Here is an 18,141-nt window from a genome sequence, read left to right as displayed (position 1 = left end):
ATTCATCTATCCCCAGCTTAAACCCCCCAATTGCTTTTTCCATGCCGTCTAGGTATGACCTACATAGAAAAACGAAAAAAACAATGATACCACCTCTTTTCCTTGACTCATTTCGTCTCTCATTTCCATTCCATCGCTTCGACGTTCCCCACTACCACATAAAAGTCCAACTTGCCTTAACCCCTGCGCGCCTTGGTATCGGCACCAAGGTAGTCAATCGGGTTACGGCACAGCGGGCAGGTGTTTTGGTTACTGCTCTGGAACCACTTGTACAGACACGTGCGGTGGAAGAGGTTCTTGCACGTGCCGCAGCGCTTGTCGGGCATCTTCTTGTCGGTCGAGATGATGCTGTAGCAGATGGCGCACTCGCTCTGGCCCTTGAGGGCGCCGACGATGTTGCGCTTGAAGGCGGAGAGGCCGTCGATTATGCTTCCGTTCTGTGCGACTGGTTAGTACGATGTTGAGAATGGCAAATAAGTGCGCAAAAGGGGGGGGGGGGGGGGGGGGGGCGGGGGGGTAAAGCTTACAGAGAAGGTAATGACGCCCTGCGTCGTCAGCAGCCAGCTCTGCCACTTCTTCTCGCTGACGGCGACGCGGTTTACGCCGACGACGCTGACGCCCTCGATGGGGTAGCTCGCGGGCACCTTGACGGCGATGCTGGCCATGCTCTCGTCGACCTCGTAGCCCGCGGTGATCTCCTTGCCCGTCTTGCTGACCTTGACGACGAGCTCCTTCTCGTCGTCGGCGGCGGACTCGCCCTCCTGCGACGCGGCCCAGGCGGCGACCTCGTCGAGGGCGTCGGAGACGATGATGGGGGAGAAGTAGCGCGTCATCCACCCCTCGACGGCGATGCGGGTCTGCTTGGAGCGGCAGTCGAGGTACCAGGTCTTGAAGAGACCGGGGGTGTACTTGAGGGTGAGGTAGTAGAGGTGCACGAGCAGCCAGTGCAGGTTGCGCTCGTCGGGCTCGGCGTCGGCGACGGCGAGGTCGTAGGCGGTGATCTCCGCGATGCCGAGGCCCTCGCGCTCGAGGTTGAGCGGGTGCGCGGCAGAGTGGCCGAGCACGTCGAAGGTGAAGTTGAGCAGCGGGGCGATGTAGTTCTCCGTCTTGAGGTGCTCGGTGTAGTCGTTGCGGACCTTGAGGGAGGCGGTGCTGAAGGCGTCGAAGATAAGGTGCCACGAGAGCAGGTAGGAGCGGATGGCGAGGGGGAATTGGGCGAGGAGCTCGTCGGGGTAGCGGTCGAGGGTTGGGGCGTCGAGCAGGAGGGAGAGGAGCTCGTCAGGGAGGCGGGCGTCGGTCTTGTCGAGGAGGACGTTGACAGAGAGCTCTTCTTGCCGGGCGGGGAGCGCGCGGTGCAAGAGGTTGAAGGCGGCGGTTTGGATCGAGCGGGAGTCTGCGGCGATGAGGCCGTACAGGTCGGAGAGGTCGGAGATGTGCTTGAGGGGGATCTTGTCGACTTGTCTGCAGATGATGGCGTCCACGATCTCGAGAGGCTGGGTGCTCTTTGCGCGGTCCAGTTTGAGGAGTTCAATCAGAGAGAGGGACTTTGTCTCTGCGAACCCTTTCAGCGCATCTTCGAGATCGTCATTGGGGTCCGAGAGGGTCTCAAGGGCTGACACGAGCTTGAGGGATGTGTGGATATACGGTAGCGAAGCATCAAGACGGTCATCAGAGGCCTTGGCCCAGAGAGCCGTAGAGAACTCAATCGTCTTTTCCCAGTGAGGGCCGTAAACCTCCTTTATGCTTGGAAGAAGTCGTTGTAGGGCGCGGCAAATCTCTGCGGAGAGGGCCGGTGTGAGGTTGAGGGTATCCTCAAGCCAAGATGTGATTTGGCGGACGGCAAAGACAATGCGGTTGTTAGCCACGGGAACTTCGCCCACCTCGTAGACCTGCAGACAGGCGTTCAGCAGGACAAGGATCATGAGTGCCTTTTCGGCCTTCTCCGGCTCGATGCTTGCGCCGGCAACGTCACTAACGAGGCGGTTGCATAGGTTGTTAATTGCTTTGGAAGACTCAAGACTTTCGCCAAGACCGGTGAGCACCGCCGTGGCTGAGAGAATCGTAGGGGGCGTGGCTCTCAATGTGGCAAGCTGGGCAATCTTCTCGTCGCCTGCAGCGGGGAAGCCATGCTTCTCGGTGAGGGTTTGAAGGAGTTCGCTCAGAACTCTGGCGCTGTACAGACCAAGCGCAGTGAGCTCCTTTGTCTCTTGCGTCATAATGGCGATGAGACCGTTGATGAGTTTTGTAGAGCCAGAATCAGAGCCATCTCTCCATCCCTTGGCGTCGTCAGCGATGGCGTTAATAGTTACCCTGGTGGACGACACAAAAGCCTCAGCAGCGTTGAGAGCATCGCCAGTCTCCAGGTTGAGGAACAACTTGTTCTCGTCCATCAGCGTAATTTGGTCGGAAACTATCTGGACCGCAACGCAGAGAAGGTAAAGGATTTCTACCTGGAAGCTCTCGGGTAGGGTAGAAACGGAAATGTCAGATGACAGCAGCTTGGAGGTGTACGCCGCCATTCTCGCAGGAACGGAGTAACCGTCGCGATCTCGCCGTACTCTGACGCGCTGCGCTGACTCTGCAGGCGGAACCAGGAAATGAGCTCCGCCCAGACTGCTCGTGATGGATAGAGACGGGTTGAGAGATCCCTGTAGGAAGTTGGACAGCTGCTGCATCCAGACATTCGTGCTGGGGAATAGATCCTCAATTGCTGAACCGGTTTTGGATGCTTGCAATGCCTGCTGTACCAAGGTGTCGATTCCAAGGGACTGCGGTCCTGCATCCTCCAGGTTCCGCTGGATGATGGTGACCAAGGGCGACGTGCCGTCCACGGGGTGTTCCAAAAGAGCTCTCAAAGAAACAGCGCGGGACGAAACGGCTCTGTCGTTGAGCTCAGCCAGCCCCAGTAGCTCAGCAACGACCGCTGTATGAGTTGACTCGTCTTGTGAAAGAAGACCCGGCTTGTTGTTGGCAATGATCTCCAAGGCCCTGAGCGCTTGGGCCGAGTGCTGTTTGTCCTGAGAAAGGTAGGAGATACTGCTGTCAACCAGCTTCTTCGCAGTTGATTCCGTGACGGCGTCGTTTCCCAGGCCCGCTTCGAATAGCGACCAAAATTCTGACTCGCCCCGGATGGTGCCGGTGCACTTCGTTTCGATGAAGCTTTGTAGCTGCTCGTGGGATTTGGACAGGTCGGATGCGTGCCGATTCGCGATTAGGCGCTCGATTCCTTTCGCGGCCAGCTTTTCGTCAGACAAGCCAAGCAGGGACTCGATCCACGTCTTCCAGATGGATGCATAGGCTGTCTCCTGGCCCTGCAGAGAACCCAAGATAGACACACAGCTCAAGAGATCCGGTGCGGATCGAGAAGTCATCAGAACATCCATCCGCTCCCGACCTTGGCTCGAGAGAAACTGCTCCAAGGCTTGAGCAGCTTCGGCATCTTCCCAAACCCGCGGGGCACTCTTGCCGACATTGTACAAAACCCCAGCTGCACCAAACGGCTTCAAGTTTCGGGTCGCAAGAAGGTTTAGTGAGCAGGTAATGATAGCTTTGGAGGGGCCAATGAGCAGCTTTGCAGGACCTGTCGTGGAGGCTTTGGTTTTGGTTTGAACCTGGCCAACTAGATTGAACCACCGGTCGCCCTCGGCAGCGATTGACTCTTGCGACTTCTCATACCCTGATGATACTTCAGGCAGTGAGTTGGATATCCTCGTGCAGAAATCGGATGACAAATGTTCCGTCATGTCGGCAGTTGCTTTAACCAGGTCCGCAGACGAGTCGTCGGCGGCAACCTGGTAGACGTCGCTGAGAACGCCCAACCGTCCGGCACCGCCAATCTCCCAAGCCGCATTTTCAGGGGTTGGGAAGAGGAAGTGCCCCAGCAGGGGAAAGAGGTTTTCCTGCACAAGCTTGGCATGGCCTTCTGAGGGAATCGTCTTCAGGAAATGCTTGGCAACGTGAACGTAACACGTCCATGCTGTGGGTGCGTTGAATCGCGGCTCTTCCCTATTGGTGATGCCAGTTCGCAATGACTTCAAGGCTGCTGCAGAAGCCTCAGCAGTAAAGTGCTCGGCTGGGATGACAACGATGAGTTGTTCGAGGTATTCCCAGTATTTCGCGGAGCTTCCCTGAGATCCCTTCTCTAAGAAGCCATTCAGCCTAGTGATCGGAGTCTTCTTATCACTTGAGCTAGACCAGATCTCAGGGAACCTGCTCGTCAACTTGGTAAGAACCCTGACAAACTCTATAGCAGATCCAATCTGGCTGCTCTTCAGGCCCTCTGCAATAAAGATCTTCTTCAGGCGGGAGATCTGCGAGGACGTCGAGTCGGACCTCTTGTCCAAGCAAATCCACAGCAGCTGGCAGGATGTTTTCCTGACAGAGTTGTCAGCCATAAGCGCGCTCTTCCAGACCTTCTCCTCGGCGAAAAAGGTATCGTATGCCTCCTGTTCTTTTTCAATGTCGGCCGGCTCCAACTTTTGCAGGAGACCAAGAACCAAGGAAAGACTGGCCCCCACCACCCTTAGGTACTTAGCCTCGGCATCGTCTGGAGTCGTTGACCTCTCATCGCTCAATGTGTCCTTTGTTTCCTGGATGGCCTCGGTGGCGTAGGTCAAAATCTGGGACTGGCACTTCTTCCAGAACGAAACGACCTTCTCCGGGCTATTCAGGAATGACGATAGGCCGGCATCCGCTGCCCTAGATACCACACGATCCTTGTCATAGAGACCTGCGAGCCAGGTACCAACAATTTTGGGGATATGCTTCTCCATGCGCTTGCGAGCCGACTTCATCAACTCGAACTGCAGGGTATGGGAGAGCTCGCGGACGCGACGGGCGTTGTCTATGGAGATACGAGGATATATTTGTACCTGTTACATACATTACCACATGTTCGTCAAAATAACTCTCCCGGGGAAAACGCACCCATGCTTCCAAGACTGCCTCCTCTGTTCCACCATCCTTTTCATATGGGTGAGCCTGCACGTATGCCACGAGTTCCTCCAATGCCTTTGCTTTTGTCGTAGCATCTTTCTTCAGGGCGTTCTTGAAGGAAACGACAACGTTCGCATCGGAAAGGGAGGAAAGATCGGGCGGCTCGGTAAGGTAAGACAGTCCATTGTCGTTCGAAGAGGAGAAGCCGCCGAAGCCGCCCCGCGCCGGGGCACCAAAGCTCTTTGCGCCGGCCGAGCGGCCTGCTTTTCCAAAGGCACGCGACATGATCTGGTGGTTAGTGTAGTTTGCGCCTTGTGCGAAGGTGATGTCGTTGACGCTGCGAGCGCGAGGGACCTAGCGCGGCGAAGCGCGGGAGCTCAAAATGATGTTGGCGGGGTAGAGTGCAGAAGTGCGGCACCGAAGAATCCAGAAGGGTACTTAGGAATTGGAAACGTGAAAGACGGACCGAGGCGCTCCAAGTCAACAGACTTCCAAGGGCCTATTATTTCAAGGAAAAGAGAGCAAACCGACGGTAGGCAGAGAAGTGCTGGATTGGCCTCGTCGCATCGCAGGCTTCAATCGACATGGAATACCAAAGAGAGTGCAGTGCCCTTTTGACTCAGGCCGAATGAGTTTTGGCCGAACCACATCCAGAACCGGCGAATGAAAATGGCCAAGCTGCCCCGCCAAAGCTCCTTCTCAGTGTTCTTGTGGACGGAGATGATGCGGTCATAGGTGAGCCCCTCGCACGTGACTTTGGCTGATTGTGGCCTCATTCCGTCCGTGCGCTGTGATGTCCGTGCCTCCCGTCCTTCCATCCCTTGCTCTATCTTGATGCTCCTATTGGCCTTTTCTTATCACTTCTCCAATTCGTGTTACTCCACTCCCAGCTTGAGCAACAGACGGCGCTTCACCAAACCCAGCAGCGGCGTAGATGGAACAAGGGCACCTTGCTGGGCATTGGACTTGTGTATTCAATACAGGCGTTGCATATCTATGAATAAATAGCCCAGGTGTCTGAAAGTTTGCTTATCTGCTTGAATCCCATGGTAAGTAAGGCAGGCATCAGAGACAGAAGATGGCGGACGACAGCGGAAGACAGCGACGAGAAGAAGACAGAGACGGCGCCAAGGACAAGGACGAGGACGAGGACGACGATCACGAAAACAGCAGTGAGCCGAAGTCGAGATAGGTACTTCGGATAGGAGCATCGACTATTATGTAGCTTTCATACCTACCTTACATTCAACGTTCGAAGAGGCCCCCCGTTGACCTGGGCGTCGCCGTTCGGGATCGTTCGGCGGTTTCGAAAGGCTACCCCGCAAACTGCACGCTGAAGGCCGCCTCCACGTCCACTGCGCCGAGCCCACTGCGGGAAAGGCGCTAAGGCACTGGGAGCGGAGACTGTGGGCCAGTGACCCCGGGCAGCTCCCCTGCAGTACCTCGCCAACCCAAGACGACTCTGCCCATAACGGTAGGCCGTCTCCTCGATCCGTCGCTACCTGGGTAGCTACCTCCCAACCTTCTCGTCCTTATGAAGGTGGCGGTTTTCCACTTCCCCTTCCCTCCCGTCATTCAAAAAGCGTCGTCCATGCAGGCACTTGGCTCTGCAATTCCTCCCTTGTGTAAGTGTCTCCTGTTTATTCGACTATTCACGTACGAATAATCTCTGGACGTCGCCAGTGACGGCGGCCAGAGACGGCGGGGACAGTGGCCAGAGACGACGCCTAGAGATGACACCCAGCGACGACAACCAGAGCCCAGCTACGTCGTGTACCCTGTGCTAACTACAGCCAGTGCAGGTAGCATGGTAGAAGCGTCAACATGCTCTTCAACGTCCCTCGCTCGTCTCGTGCGGGTGGCCTCCAAGTGAGAGCCCTCGCCAACAACCATGCGAAGGCAAGCCATTACGGCCAGACTCGCGGCTTTCGCTTCCGCGCGTGGTCCACCTACCTAGACCCCGAGTTCCAACGACAGCTGCGACAGCACCAGCGCAACGTGACCTACAAGTATATGGAGTCAATCAACCGAAAGATATCATGGGACCCAAGCTCGCGTGGCGAGGATTCAAGAATACTCATGAAGAAGATGATGGCGCAGTGCTGGATTAGACACGGTCACACCCATTCGAAAGGAAGCCGCGGGCCGAGCGATAAAGCAAGCGGCGAAGAAGGAGTTCGCCCTGGTCAAAACATTGAAGACGTCGAGCGCGGTGCTATCAACGCTTTATTCTCTTCCAAGCGAACGGGACCCTACGAATATGACTTGTGGCAGTCACCCCTGCAGAACATTCGCAACTACCTGGGTAGCCAGACTCGCGGCAAGTCGACGACCTCGGCCAGCCGGGGCGCGGAGTTCGAAATTGATCCTATCACGAATCGAAGGGTTTCACCAGATTCGGCCGTTGAAAGTAGTTCCGCCGCAGCCAACGAGCCGTTCTACGAGGACGGCCCACCTCCGCCGGAAGAGCTTAAGCGGTACGGTCAGGTCCCGCTCGATGGTACCCCGTGGGCCGACAGTGGAGATGCGGGGGCCCCGCAGTATTCGGACCTGGACAAGTACAAGCCCGTGATGGACGAGAAGCTCGATGCGGGACAACAGAAACCAGCAGCGTCCGAATACGACGACCTGCATAAGTACACACCAGTAGGGCTGAAGGACTTTATCAAGGACGACGAAGCCGGACAGCCAAAATATGAGGACCTTCACAAGTATTCCAACCCATCCCTCTCTGACGGGCCCCCTGAGGAGCTCTCTCAGCCTGCCTACGAAGACCTCGATAAGTACCGCCCTGTGATGCACAATGAGGACGCAGAAGTCCCCGAAGCACAGGAGAGGTATTCGGATCTGAATAAGTACGGGCCAGTGATGCACAACGAGGACAAGGACGCCAAGGATACGTTGTCCTACGACGACCTACACAAGTATGGCCCTAGTGGTTACAACGAGGCCGAGGGCGGCGCTCGCCCCTTGAGTGCCGAGGAGAAGTCGAAAGACTACGACGATCTACATAAATACGGCCCTATGGGGTACAACGAGCCCCATGGAGCGCCCCCTGTGCATCCCGAGGAGGCTTCCAAAGCATACCCTGACCTGGATCAGTATGGGCCCATGGCGTACAACGAGCCGTTCGGCCGGGCACCCATACACCCAGAAGAAGCCTCCAAGGCTTATACGGACCTAGGAAAGTACGAGCCTGTGGGCTGGAACGAACCGCACGGTAAGCCGCCAGTGCATCCGGAAGAGGCCTCCAAGCAGTACACCGATCTGGGTACCTACGGCCCGGTTTCCTTCACTCGAGGTGGGAAGGCACCGGAGGGCGTTACTGCCACAGTTGCTCCAGAAGACTTGGCTCGTCACAGGCCTGTTCAATACGACGAGCCCGAGGGTCAACGTCCCAAGCCAGATTGGGATCAGACTGCGTTCGATGAGGCGAAGAAATATGAGTCGTATCGGCACAACGAGCCAGATGGACAGCCGGTCGAGATCATAGATCCTGTATCTAAAGGCCTAAGCGATTTTGACGCGGAAATTGCGGCAAAGGCGTCAAGGACGACGACGGCGGCAGCAACAGCAACAGCAGCAGGGGCGACTACAGGAACGGCAGGGGCGAGCAAGCGCCTCCTCACCACCTCCGCGACAGACCAAGAAAGAGCTGACGATTTGGACCTGCTGCGCGCAAGCGATATTCGAGCCAAGATCCCGACCTCTTCTGGCCAGTCTCGTAGGGGTTACAGCACTACTAACCGGCAAATGCTCGAGGCTGACCTACCGCGGTACGAAGTGAATTGGGATATTTCAAGCAAGGCAGCTCGCGTGAGTCTGCGCAAGGCTAAAAGCAGGGCGTGGGAGAACATCCAACCCAAGGAAGACTTGACCGGCAACTATGTCAGGGATTTTCCAGAGGATTTCTCCAGATCATGGACCAATATTGTGGCGGAAAGCCCAAAGGCAGAGGACAGCAAGTATCAGAGCCCCCAGGGTGATGACGTCGAAGCTGCTTCCTTCGATGAGAGCTTTCCGAAATTGGAGCCGGCGTTGAACAGGGCCTCTGCTTTCAAGTCGCAACGTGTAGCAGGAAAGCAGGGTCTGCCTGATATGTACTCTACAGAGCCCCAGGGCCTTGAGCTGAGCTACTCTGAGGAGTGTGGTGGCAAGCAAACCTGGCCTTCCTATGTGCGATCGTACGGCACAGCGTCAGACGCCGCCGCAGATGCTGCAGCTTCGGAGAGTGTGTCGACCTCGGCCAAGGAGGAACTTCGTGAGCCTGTTGTTTACAAGATTCTCGCCTACGACCCGACGATGCAAACCATCAACACAGCAGAGACTACTTCGGTGGTACCTGACAGCGCGACGCCACTGACACCGGCCGAGGTTCTCCTCCGCTTGTCCAACCCGACAAAGTTCTTCCCCTACTTCAGCCCGCTCCAGAAGGAAGGCTACGAAATCGTCTCCGGAAGCGGAGACGTCCTGGTTTTCCGCAAGGTCCGCGAGGCAGAGATCACCCCTTTCACTCCTACGATCGAAAAGCCGACGACCTACCAGGCTCCAAAGGTGAACCCCATCGACATGATGGGGAGCGACCCCGTGGTACCAAGCGCTTACTCCTCGAGTCCAACAGGCTATCTGAACTATGATTATCCGGGAGCGGAGGCGGAGGACAAACCCCCACCACCCTTTAGCGCAGTGAGGAGACGCAACACGATTTCATGTGACCGTCAGGATTTTGAGGCTCCTCGAAGGCCGAAGAAGCGCAGGGCCAGGAAGATTCTTCTTGGCGCTGCGTGGGTCGGCGGGATCTCATACGCTATTGGTGTGGTTGGGGAGTATTTCAAGACAGGAGGCGAGGACGGTCGTGGCCCCAAGAGGCTGTAGGCCTGATTCAGATTTCATCCAGAGAATGGTGAACTATATACTTTTGCGATGAGGGATTCATCACCAGTACTGTTACTCTTTACATGTACCAATAGTACTCTCCAGGATGCGATTGATTTTCATTCAATTCCACTCATCGGGTTTTGTTTTCGTTAGGACTGGGACGGGACGGAAGGCTAGGGTTACGGGATTCAATAGCACACAATGAAGCTTCAAACCAATTCAATTATGCGTGTTTGGTAGAGTACAAGCAGTATCGTGATCATGCAATTTTGAACGCCTTATTCCCCTTTCCCAACATTCCCAGCTTGATGCTCTGGGTAGTCAGGCGGTCTTGGTCGTGGCACCCTTCCCGCCTCCGCTCCGTTATTCTCTCGACTCCGGAATCATGCAACGCTACGCATTCATGCCCTCTCGGTAAACCCAGGCCCGGTCTTGACATCCTCAATGTGGCTCATCTGCAGCTCGCGCTTCTGGTCCTCCTTGTTCCAACTCTGGCGGCGCTCGAAGGAGGGCTTCCAGCTGTTGGTGCGCTCGATGACGCGGGCGGCCTCGGCGGCTGGGCTGGAGGGGTCGTGGGCGTCGGCGTGGGGGACGCCCTTTTGCGGGGCGACGTTGGCCATGGAGAATTGGGAGGACATGTTGATGTGTGTTCTTGTTTGGTGGATGGGAGAAGGAGTGGTGGATGTGTGTTAGGTTTGGAGTCTGACGATGGTGAGTTGTTGTTTGGATTAGAGGACTGATGCTGATATTTGTCTTGAGGTTTGTAGGATGTAGAGGCGGATGGATTGTTGTTGATGTTTTGGTTTAGAGGTATGGAATGTAAGTTGAAATTAGAGACAGGTGCTGCGGGGAGTTTTAATAGAAGTCACGTTAATCGAGGTGGGAGCTTCCCCTTTCTATATCAAGACGACCCCGGGTAACAGCTTCCCTTAGACGTTCCCCCAAAAATTCCAAGGGTCCAATGTCCTTCAAGCTCCAATCTAACCTTCAACCTGCCTGCTCACCCCCTCCTTCGTCTTCATGCAGCTCAAACCGTCCCCCGTTTCCGTCCCGGTGCCACCTTAGTTAGCAGGCAAGGCGAAGCAAGCTGAGAGTTTCTCATGCACGAGCGATGGGGGACCGGCCAGTGAGCAACTGACATCAGACAACGATCACACCAGTGGACAGAGCTTTTGTCGCCACTGGCGGATGGGGGTTGTTTCTGTTCAACCACACCACCACCACTACATCCAACGAAGCACATGCTTTTCTTTGTCTAGCTCGTCTTGATGCTGTGAGGTGAGGTAAGGGCATGGAACCATCTACGTAGCTAGCTACCTAGCAAAGCTGCGTGATAGCCCATAATACGGTGTTGCACCTTTTGATCGCCGCCTTCGTCGTTTTTGTTAGGTAGTTCCTTCTGGGCAAGGTGAGTTGCAACGAGAAGGGGGACCACCACCGCCGTCATTGCGGGGTAAAGAGGTCGAGTCCCGGTCGCCGGCCTAGCTTTATCGGACGTTATCGGGGTGGGACAGGTGGTGGGACCCACAGGAGCTCCTTTCAGTGTCGCTGCCGGTGCAACCACATTCCATCCTTCTCGTGATGGCGGATGCGTGATGACATCTGTGGTTGACTTGCGGATCGCGATCTCGGGTCGTTGTTCGAGGGGCGCGAGAAGATTGTTCTCAAAATACCCAAGAATCTATGGTTGCTAGATCATCTAGATTATTACGAACCAGCGAGCTTCAGGAACCGACGTAAGAATTGTAGTTCTACAACGGCCGGCCCATCGACGGGCCTGGTGGCCAGCCACGGAGACAGCCGACCCGACCGTACTCAAGACCCAACAGGAACGAAACAAATCTCTGAAGGAACAAGCATTGTATTTACCAGACCTGATTCAAGCGTAGTCATCGAATTTTACATTTCCACCATCACCTCGTCAATCCGTTTTTACCAATCGTTCGCCCTACCCCTTCCCCTTCCCGTCTCCGTCCCTCGCCAGAATCCGTCCCATCCCAAGTCTTCTTTTTCCTGTATTCCTTCCAACGAAGAAAGATGAAACCCGCCGCCGACAATGAAAGAAAAACCGAGAATTTCAGCCTAATAATGCAGCTTTGCTCGCTCCAAATCGTTGAAACTGGACCGGCGTAATGCATGTATCTCATCTAAGCGGGGGTTGTGTGTATGGGGAATCGTTGGGAATAAGAATAAGGGGGGGAAACCCGAGGTATAGTAGTAGTAGTGTAAGTCGTACAGAGTTCAAGAAAAAAAGAGAACAAAAAGACACAAGATAATAAAAACAGTGTAATCCATAAAACGCCTTGCGCTATGCAGCCAGAACACAAGTTTTGCCAAACGGGTCGGTTTAGAGCCAAGGTATGGACAGTTGAAGGGGCAGCCTGAGTGCTGATCATGCGGAGAGTGTGCATGGCATCAGCTCAGCTTGAGCAAGGTTGCTGGGTGCAAGCCCAAAAAAATTTGCCATGGGATGAAAGCCAGAGTAGTGATCATTCAAGGGGTTCGCGGGCGCTTCCAGTAGTATTGCTAACAAGCCAATCGTGTTAGTGAAGACATCTTTCGACTTCTTTTCGGCTGATCGTACCTTGTGCTGCTTTCTGCAGGCTCTCAGACTGGGCTTCCGGAGGCCGTCCGTGACAGCGAAGCGACGCTGCTCGTCGTCGTCGGCCTCGGGGACGTAGTAGTACTCGCTCTCGAGGGGCTTGCCGGCGGCATCCTTGCCCTGGCGGCGGATGATGCCGATGCACGCCGTGTTCTCCAATAGGCTTCGCAATTGTTCCTTGAGCAGACCCTTCTTCTGCTCGGAGGGGAGGTTGTTCATGATGGTCGACAGAGGGTTGGACGACAGGCGGGAGAAGGCGAGCTGGTTGACGACATGGTTGCGCACGGCAGGGTTCTCGTAGGGAGGCTCCTTGACTTCCTCTTCTTCCTCCTTGATGACCGGCGACTTTGGCGGTGCCGAGATGGGGCTGGAGGGGTTGGAGTCATCCCGGATAGGAGGCAGCTGTGAGTGTTTGGAAGAGGGGTACTTGGGTGCAGTGGCCAAGACAGAGGCCAGGCGGTTGGAAATGTCAGCTCCAAAGGGACCGAAGGAGTGGACGATGGGGTCGTTTTCCTCATCCGGGTCGTTCTCATCTTCGGGCTCACTGAGCTCGGACGAGAAAGAGTTGGTCACTTCGGTAGCGAAGCTCTGGCCGACATTGACACCCGAGTCAGTAAGCCTGGGAAGTTCAGGCTCGTCTGCGCTGGAGTCCTCGTAGATGTGGACCTCTCCATCATCGGTGGGAAGAAGAGCTTGCAGGCGCTGGGAGCTGGTCATGTGCGCCGGCGTTGGAGAGTCCGGAGACTCGATGCGCGAGGTACGGCGCAGGGGGCTTGACTGGAGCAGGTTGGCAGCGGCGGCGGCGGCACGGGCATTGGGCCGGGGCGGGGAGTCGTCCCACTGGGACTCGGGGCTTCCCAGCCGGTCACGCTGGTCCCGCTTCGGCCATTGGATCATAACACGCGCATCCTGGACGTCAAGCATAATTTCGGTACCCTCCGTCTCGGACGTGAACGAGTCGCCCTTGAGCAACTCCCACGTGCGGCCCTGGCAGTGCAGCTTCAGTCCGTTCCAGCCATTGCACAGAATCTCAATCTTATTCGGCTCCAGTGCCGAGGGAGCAGGCACGAACCGCGCCTTGACGTGCACACGGGACACGAGACGGTTGGCGGAGAGTTGGTAATGGGATGAGTTGCTAGAACGGCCCATGAGCAGGGTCTCGCCGTTATCGTTCAGTTCAATGGAGGCGACGGCACCGAGGGGCGTGCGTTCGGAGGCGGAGGAGAGGGCTCGCGAGAGAGCGCCGGGGCGCTGGTGGACGCGGGGTGGGGAAGATGAGAGGATGCCGGTGCTCGAAGTCGGAATTGGCGTGGGATACTTGAGGTAGGCGCTGTTTCCTCCAACGGAACCGGGACGAGCTTGACGCTTGGAAGGTCGAGGAAAGCCCGGGGAGGAAGACAGAGGTTCGAATGCCGGGAGAAGGCTCGGAGCAGGACGCTTGGTGCCGGCCATGGGGAGGGTAGGCTCCGGGTTCTTGGATTGAGGCGACGAGTCCATCATTGTTGCGGCGACGACGGCATGCCCTGCCAAAAGAGTGACTGCCCCAAGTGATGTGTGCTTATGTTTCTTGTTCCTGTGCGTCTTGATGATTTTTTTTTCTCTTCAGTATATTTCTTCCGCGTGGTGAGCAGTCGCGTTTTGGTGGGCGCGGTTTCGGTCCCCGATATCAGGCGTGGATTTTGGCGTAGAGTGGAATCGCGTGTAAGTGGTTTCGTGGTGGGGGACAGGGCCGACGGGCTGGTAGGTAGGTTGTGAAGAGTGGAAGTGATAATGGATATACAGGACGAAGGTGAAAAGACGAGAGACGAGTTTTCCACACAAAATAATCCCCTGATGCAAAAACTGTCAAAGTGGTTGCAGGTCTGGTGGAAGGAGGCCCAGAGTGTGAGTGACCAGGAGCGTGGTGGTGTCTGGACGGGGACGGGACCTTTTTGATGGCCCCCTTCCGTTAGCATGGCAGGAGCGAAGCGTGTTCTTGCGCGTTGGCGTTGATCGCGTCCCCCGCGTCCAGACGTTGTGCTGTGCAAGGAATTGTGCTTGCCGGTGGAGCACGCACACCACTGTATCCGTCCCCGACCGCTGTACCGGGCACTCGCTGTCTCCTAGCGGTCCACTGACATGCCAACAGCTACAGCGCACTTAGCGCACCGGCGGAGCCTCGCAAGCGCTAAAGATGACGCTTGGGGTGTCTTCAGGCCACGACCCCGGCCGACGCGGGCCGCTATCTGAGCTTTAATGGGTGTTTCAATCTTTAATTGTCCCGTTGACGGCAGTCTGCATCTTCAACTCGGGTGCAAGCCGCCTGTTTGCTTTCTTCACTTGCATCTTCACTCTTGAATATTCTGAGTATTCTGGAATCTACTCCATAGACCGCTCTTTCAAACCAGCCATCTTATCTGCAAAATATCGCAGCCTCTGACCTCACAATGGACACAATTGCCCCTCATCCACGTCGAGTCTGCCCGTTCCAGCCTGCCCGTTCCAGCCTCCTCCCGAAGCCGAAGCGCGTCTCCACCAAAGAGAAAAAAAAAACTACGACTCACGTCCACTTCCGGTGCGCGTCTCTGGCCAAGCACCGGGCAGTGGTCAGCAGCACCTCATCCATCCATTCATTTAATCCTCTCACGGGGGCAGCCCAACGGCGCAGAACGCTGAAGAACGTACCTTTGGCACTTTAGGGCCGACAGACACCCACGGCTCCAGCCCACACGTCAACCGTCCCTCCAATGGCTGACACTATTCAACCCTGGCAATCCAAAGCCTGGCCGGACGAGTAAGTACTGCGTAGAGCGAGTCGACACTGACAGAGAGCGAGACTGCGAGAGACACAGGCTTGCAAATTACATGCTATGTAGTCCGTACATTAGCACTGCATAGCTCTGTATTAGAGCACCATGCATTCCCACCTGCCCTCTTCCCTGATACTTCACCATCCCTGTGGCTCCCTCGCTTCCAGCATTTGCGCCGATGCTCCTCCTGTTGGTCACATGGATCGTGGAAACTACGCCAACTCATTGGTTCTCTTTGGCAGCTTCACCTGCCTCCATTTCCCTTTTCTGCCACGAGCATGTGCCGCCCGTCCGTCTTTGTGAGACTTGGCCCGCTCAGAGACTGGGTTGCGCATACACGAGCCTCAAAGTGCCCTCATTCACGGCTCACATACATAAAATACGCTGGAAGTGAAGGGGTTGAAACGAGGCATCGCGGACGTGTTGGCTCGCGTAAAAGTGGTCTCAACCCAGGTACCCTGTCTGTCCAAGTCATGATATACATACCATACCCGTCGCCCGCTCTACTACCACAATGATCCCTTTTCCCCTTTATCTCGTAGCCAGCTGTCGTATGCTTTAGCAATGTGTACTTATTTGTTTTAGCTCTGTGCGCGATGAGGGCTGACAGCTGGCTTCGGGAAATGAGCGTCAGGAGGCAGACAGCCGAGCCGTGCTGAGCCCGTCTCCCGAACCGTCAATCATCGCCGCGTCTCGGCGTCCACCCCGCATCGCTAACGCAAGTCGCGCTCCTGCTCACACGACCCGCTGAGGCTTTGACAGGTTTGAAATGATCCCGGCGTTCCCAATTGGACTGAGAAAGCAACCCCCGTTGGCCGCGCGTGTGCAAAGTTCTTGCGTGCCATGCTACTGCGTCGTAGTCCCACTGCTCTCGTACGCATGCTTCCTGGCAGGCTTTCCAAGGGCCCGTTTTCAGAGTGAGACAGAACCCGTGTATCAAGACCCATTGGCTCTGGACACCCTTCCGTGGACCACGGTAACGTTTAATCGGCAACCGGAGGGGCTTTTGCACGAATTACCAACGCTCTGGGTTATCCGTAGAGGGGCCTCGACTGAATGCGATGCTTGGCCGCTCAGCCCTAAAGTTGAATGGCTATATGCACTCAAGATTCAAGACGCGATGTCAAAAGCCAATAGACGCGTAAAGCTGTGGTCAGCTTGCAGATGCACAACGCGGCGCAAAATTCCACTTCCACAACCACGAATGTGTCCGTGAGGCGTCTTGAAAGGTTTTCGATCTCTCTACCTTTGCAACGAAACAAGACATTAGTTGGCCGTCGCATGGAATGGTCGGGTCCTCGTTGAAATGCTCACCGGCCCTTCACCTCGGTAGCTCGGTGAACGACGAATTTATCGGATCCACTCACTGATAAGCTCATGCTTATCGATAGCTGTGTCTGGCCCGTGCATATCGGCTCCGGCAGTCCGCATTCGCCGACAATTCATGATCCCTGTCAAAAAAATTTGGACGACCGCGAAAAAACTCCCCGCCAACTCTGCAGTGTAGGCGACGTTCTGCATCCCCATCCTCTCCAGCTAGAACAAACAGACGTTCCACCACAACATCTGTAGTCATGGCCCCCTCAAAGACCTCCAAGGCCGTCGCCGTCGCATCGAAAGATGTCGCGCCCGCAATTGACCCCGAGCAGGTGAGAACTTACACCCCAATTCGCCACTGACAAAGCCCGTTCCGTTCTCTAATCGCAGAAAAAAACAACACAGACCCTGAAGGCATCCAAGGCGCTCCTCGCCCACATCAAGAAGGCCGCGGCCTCCAAGACCGAGGAGTCCGGCAAGAAGAACCTCCTCGCCGACCCCGAAGACGACCTCGCCAGCTCCCCCGTCTGGCTGACCCTCACCACGAAGCGCCACATCGCCGACACCAACCGCCTCAAGCCCGGCAAGATCGTCCTCCCGCACCCGCTCAACACGGACGAGGAGTCCACGATATGCCTCATCACCGCCGACCCCCAGCGCGCCTACAAGAACATCATCGCCTCCGACGACTTCCCCGAGGCGCTGCGCAAGCGCATCACCCGCGTCGTCGACGTCGGCAAGCTCAAGGCCAAGTGGAAGCAGTACGAGGCCCAGCGCAAGCTCTACGCCGAGCACGACATCTTCCTCGCCGACGACCGCATCATCAACCGCCTGCCCAAGGCCCTCGGCAAGACCTTCTACAAGAGCACCACCAAGCGCCCCATCCCCGTCGTGCTCTCCCCCAAGCCCACCCGCATCGACGGCAAGCGCCAGAAGCCCGCCGAGAAGACCCAAGGCTCCGTCCGCGCCGGCACGCCGCAGGACATTGCCGGCGAGATCGAGAAGGCCATCGGCTGCGCGCTCGTCAGCCTGACGCCCTCGACCAACACGGCCATCCGCGTGGGCTACGCCGGCTTCACCGCCGCGCAGATCGCCGAGAACGTCGAGGCCGTCGTCAAGGCGCTCGTCGAGAAGTGGGTGCCGCAGAAGTGGGCCAACGTCAAGAGCATCTACGTCAAGGGCCAGGAGACGGCCGCGCTGCCCATCTGGCTGACGGACGAGCTCTGGCTCGAGGAGAAGGACATCGTCGCCGACGGCAGCGAGGAGGCCAAGGCCATTGCGGAGAAGGCCAACATTGGCAAGAAGCGCAAGTCGATCGAGGCCGCCCCCGAGGGAGAGGAGGAGGAGGAGAAGGAGACCAAGCCGACGACCAAGAAGGCCAAGAAGGCCGCCGCGCCCAAGGCCCTGCCCGAGGGCGACGACGCGAAGCTCGACAAGAAGATTGCCGTGGCGCAGAAGGAGAAGTTGAGGAAGCAGAAGGCCAAGGCCAAGGCTGCTCTGGACAACTAAGGACGTGCCGCCATTTACATAAAAACGAAAAAGAGTCCACAAAAGGAGAGGGATTCCTGCGGGATTATACCATGCATGGTTCGAGGCGTACGGCGTTGGTTCAGACAAAAA

At 56.4% G+C, this 18,141-nt stretch overlaps 5 protein-coding genes across 5 annotated transcripts; 2 read left to right on the top strand and 3 right to left on the bottom strand.

The window, feature by feature from the left end:
• Positions 1-176: 176 nt before the first annotated feature.
• Positions 177-5,220, bottom strand: rkr1 (E3 ubiquitin-protein ligase listerin; the record flags this gene model as incomplete). The annotated part of the gene is made up of 3 exons (XM_066153495.1): positions 177-437; positions 528-4,871; positions 4,927-5,220. 3 exons carry the CDS (start codon positions 5,218-5,220, stop codon positions 177-179), a joined length of 4,899 nt encoding a protein of 1,632 aa, XP_066007151.1.
• A 1,539-nt stretch (positions 5,221-6,759) lies between these two features.
• Positions 6,760-9,565, top strand: CGGC5_v016267 (uncharacterized protein; the record flags this gene model as incomplete). Its single annotated transcript, XM_032020205.1, has 2 exons — positions 6,760-9,489; positions 9,557-9,565. The coding sequence occupies 2 exons, from the start codon at positions 6,760-6,762 to the stop codon at positions 9,563-9,565; spliced, it is 2,739 nt and encodes a 912-aa protein (XP_031882635.1).
• A 649-nt stretch (positions 9,566-10,214) lies between these two features.
• Positions 10,215-10,451, bottom strand: CGGC5_v016266 (uncharacterized protein; the record flags this gene model as incomplete). The annotated part of the gene is made up of 1 exon (XM_032020206.1): positions 10,215-10,451. The coding sequence occupies one exon, from the start codon at positions 10,449-10,451 to the stop codon at positions 10,215-10,217; it is 237 nt and encodes a 78-aa protein (XP_031882636.1).
• A 1,855-nt stretch (positions 10,452-12,306) lies between these two features.
• On the bottom strand, positions 12,307-13,915 carry PLM2 (the record flags this gene model as incomplete). The annotated part of the gene is made up of 2 exons (XM_032020207.1): positions 12,307-12,339; positions 12,398-13,915. 2 exons carry the CDS (start codon positions 13,913-13,915, stop codon positions 12,307-12,309), a joined length of 1,551 nt encoding a protein of 516 aa, XP_031882630.1.
• Positions 13,916-16,778: 2,863 nt separating this feature from the next.
• On the top strand, positions 16,779-18,030 carry CGGC5_v016264 (putative ribosome biogenesis protein; the record flags this gene model as incomplete). The annotated part of the gene is made up of 2 exons (XM_032020208.1): positions 16,779-16,853; positions 16,927-18,030. 2 exons carry the CDS (start codon positions 16,779-16,781, stop codon positions 18,028-18,030), a joined length of 1,179 nt encoding a protein of 392 aa, XP_031882631.1.
• Between the last annotated feature and the right edge of the window lie 111 nt (positions 18,031-18,141).

Source organism: Colletotrichum fructicola, assembly GCF_000319635.2.
Source record: "Colletotrichum fructicola Nara gc5 chromosome Unknown KSG_Nara_v1_contig10, whole genome shotgun sequence".
Classification (NCBI taxonomy): domain Eukaryota; kingdom Fungi; phylum Ascomycota; class Sordariomycetes; order Glomerellales; family Glomerellaceae; genus Colletotrichum; species Colletotrichum fructicola.
Note: the sequence above shows the minus strand (reverse complement) of the source record. Positions and strands in the feature narration are given on the sequence as shown.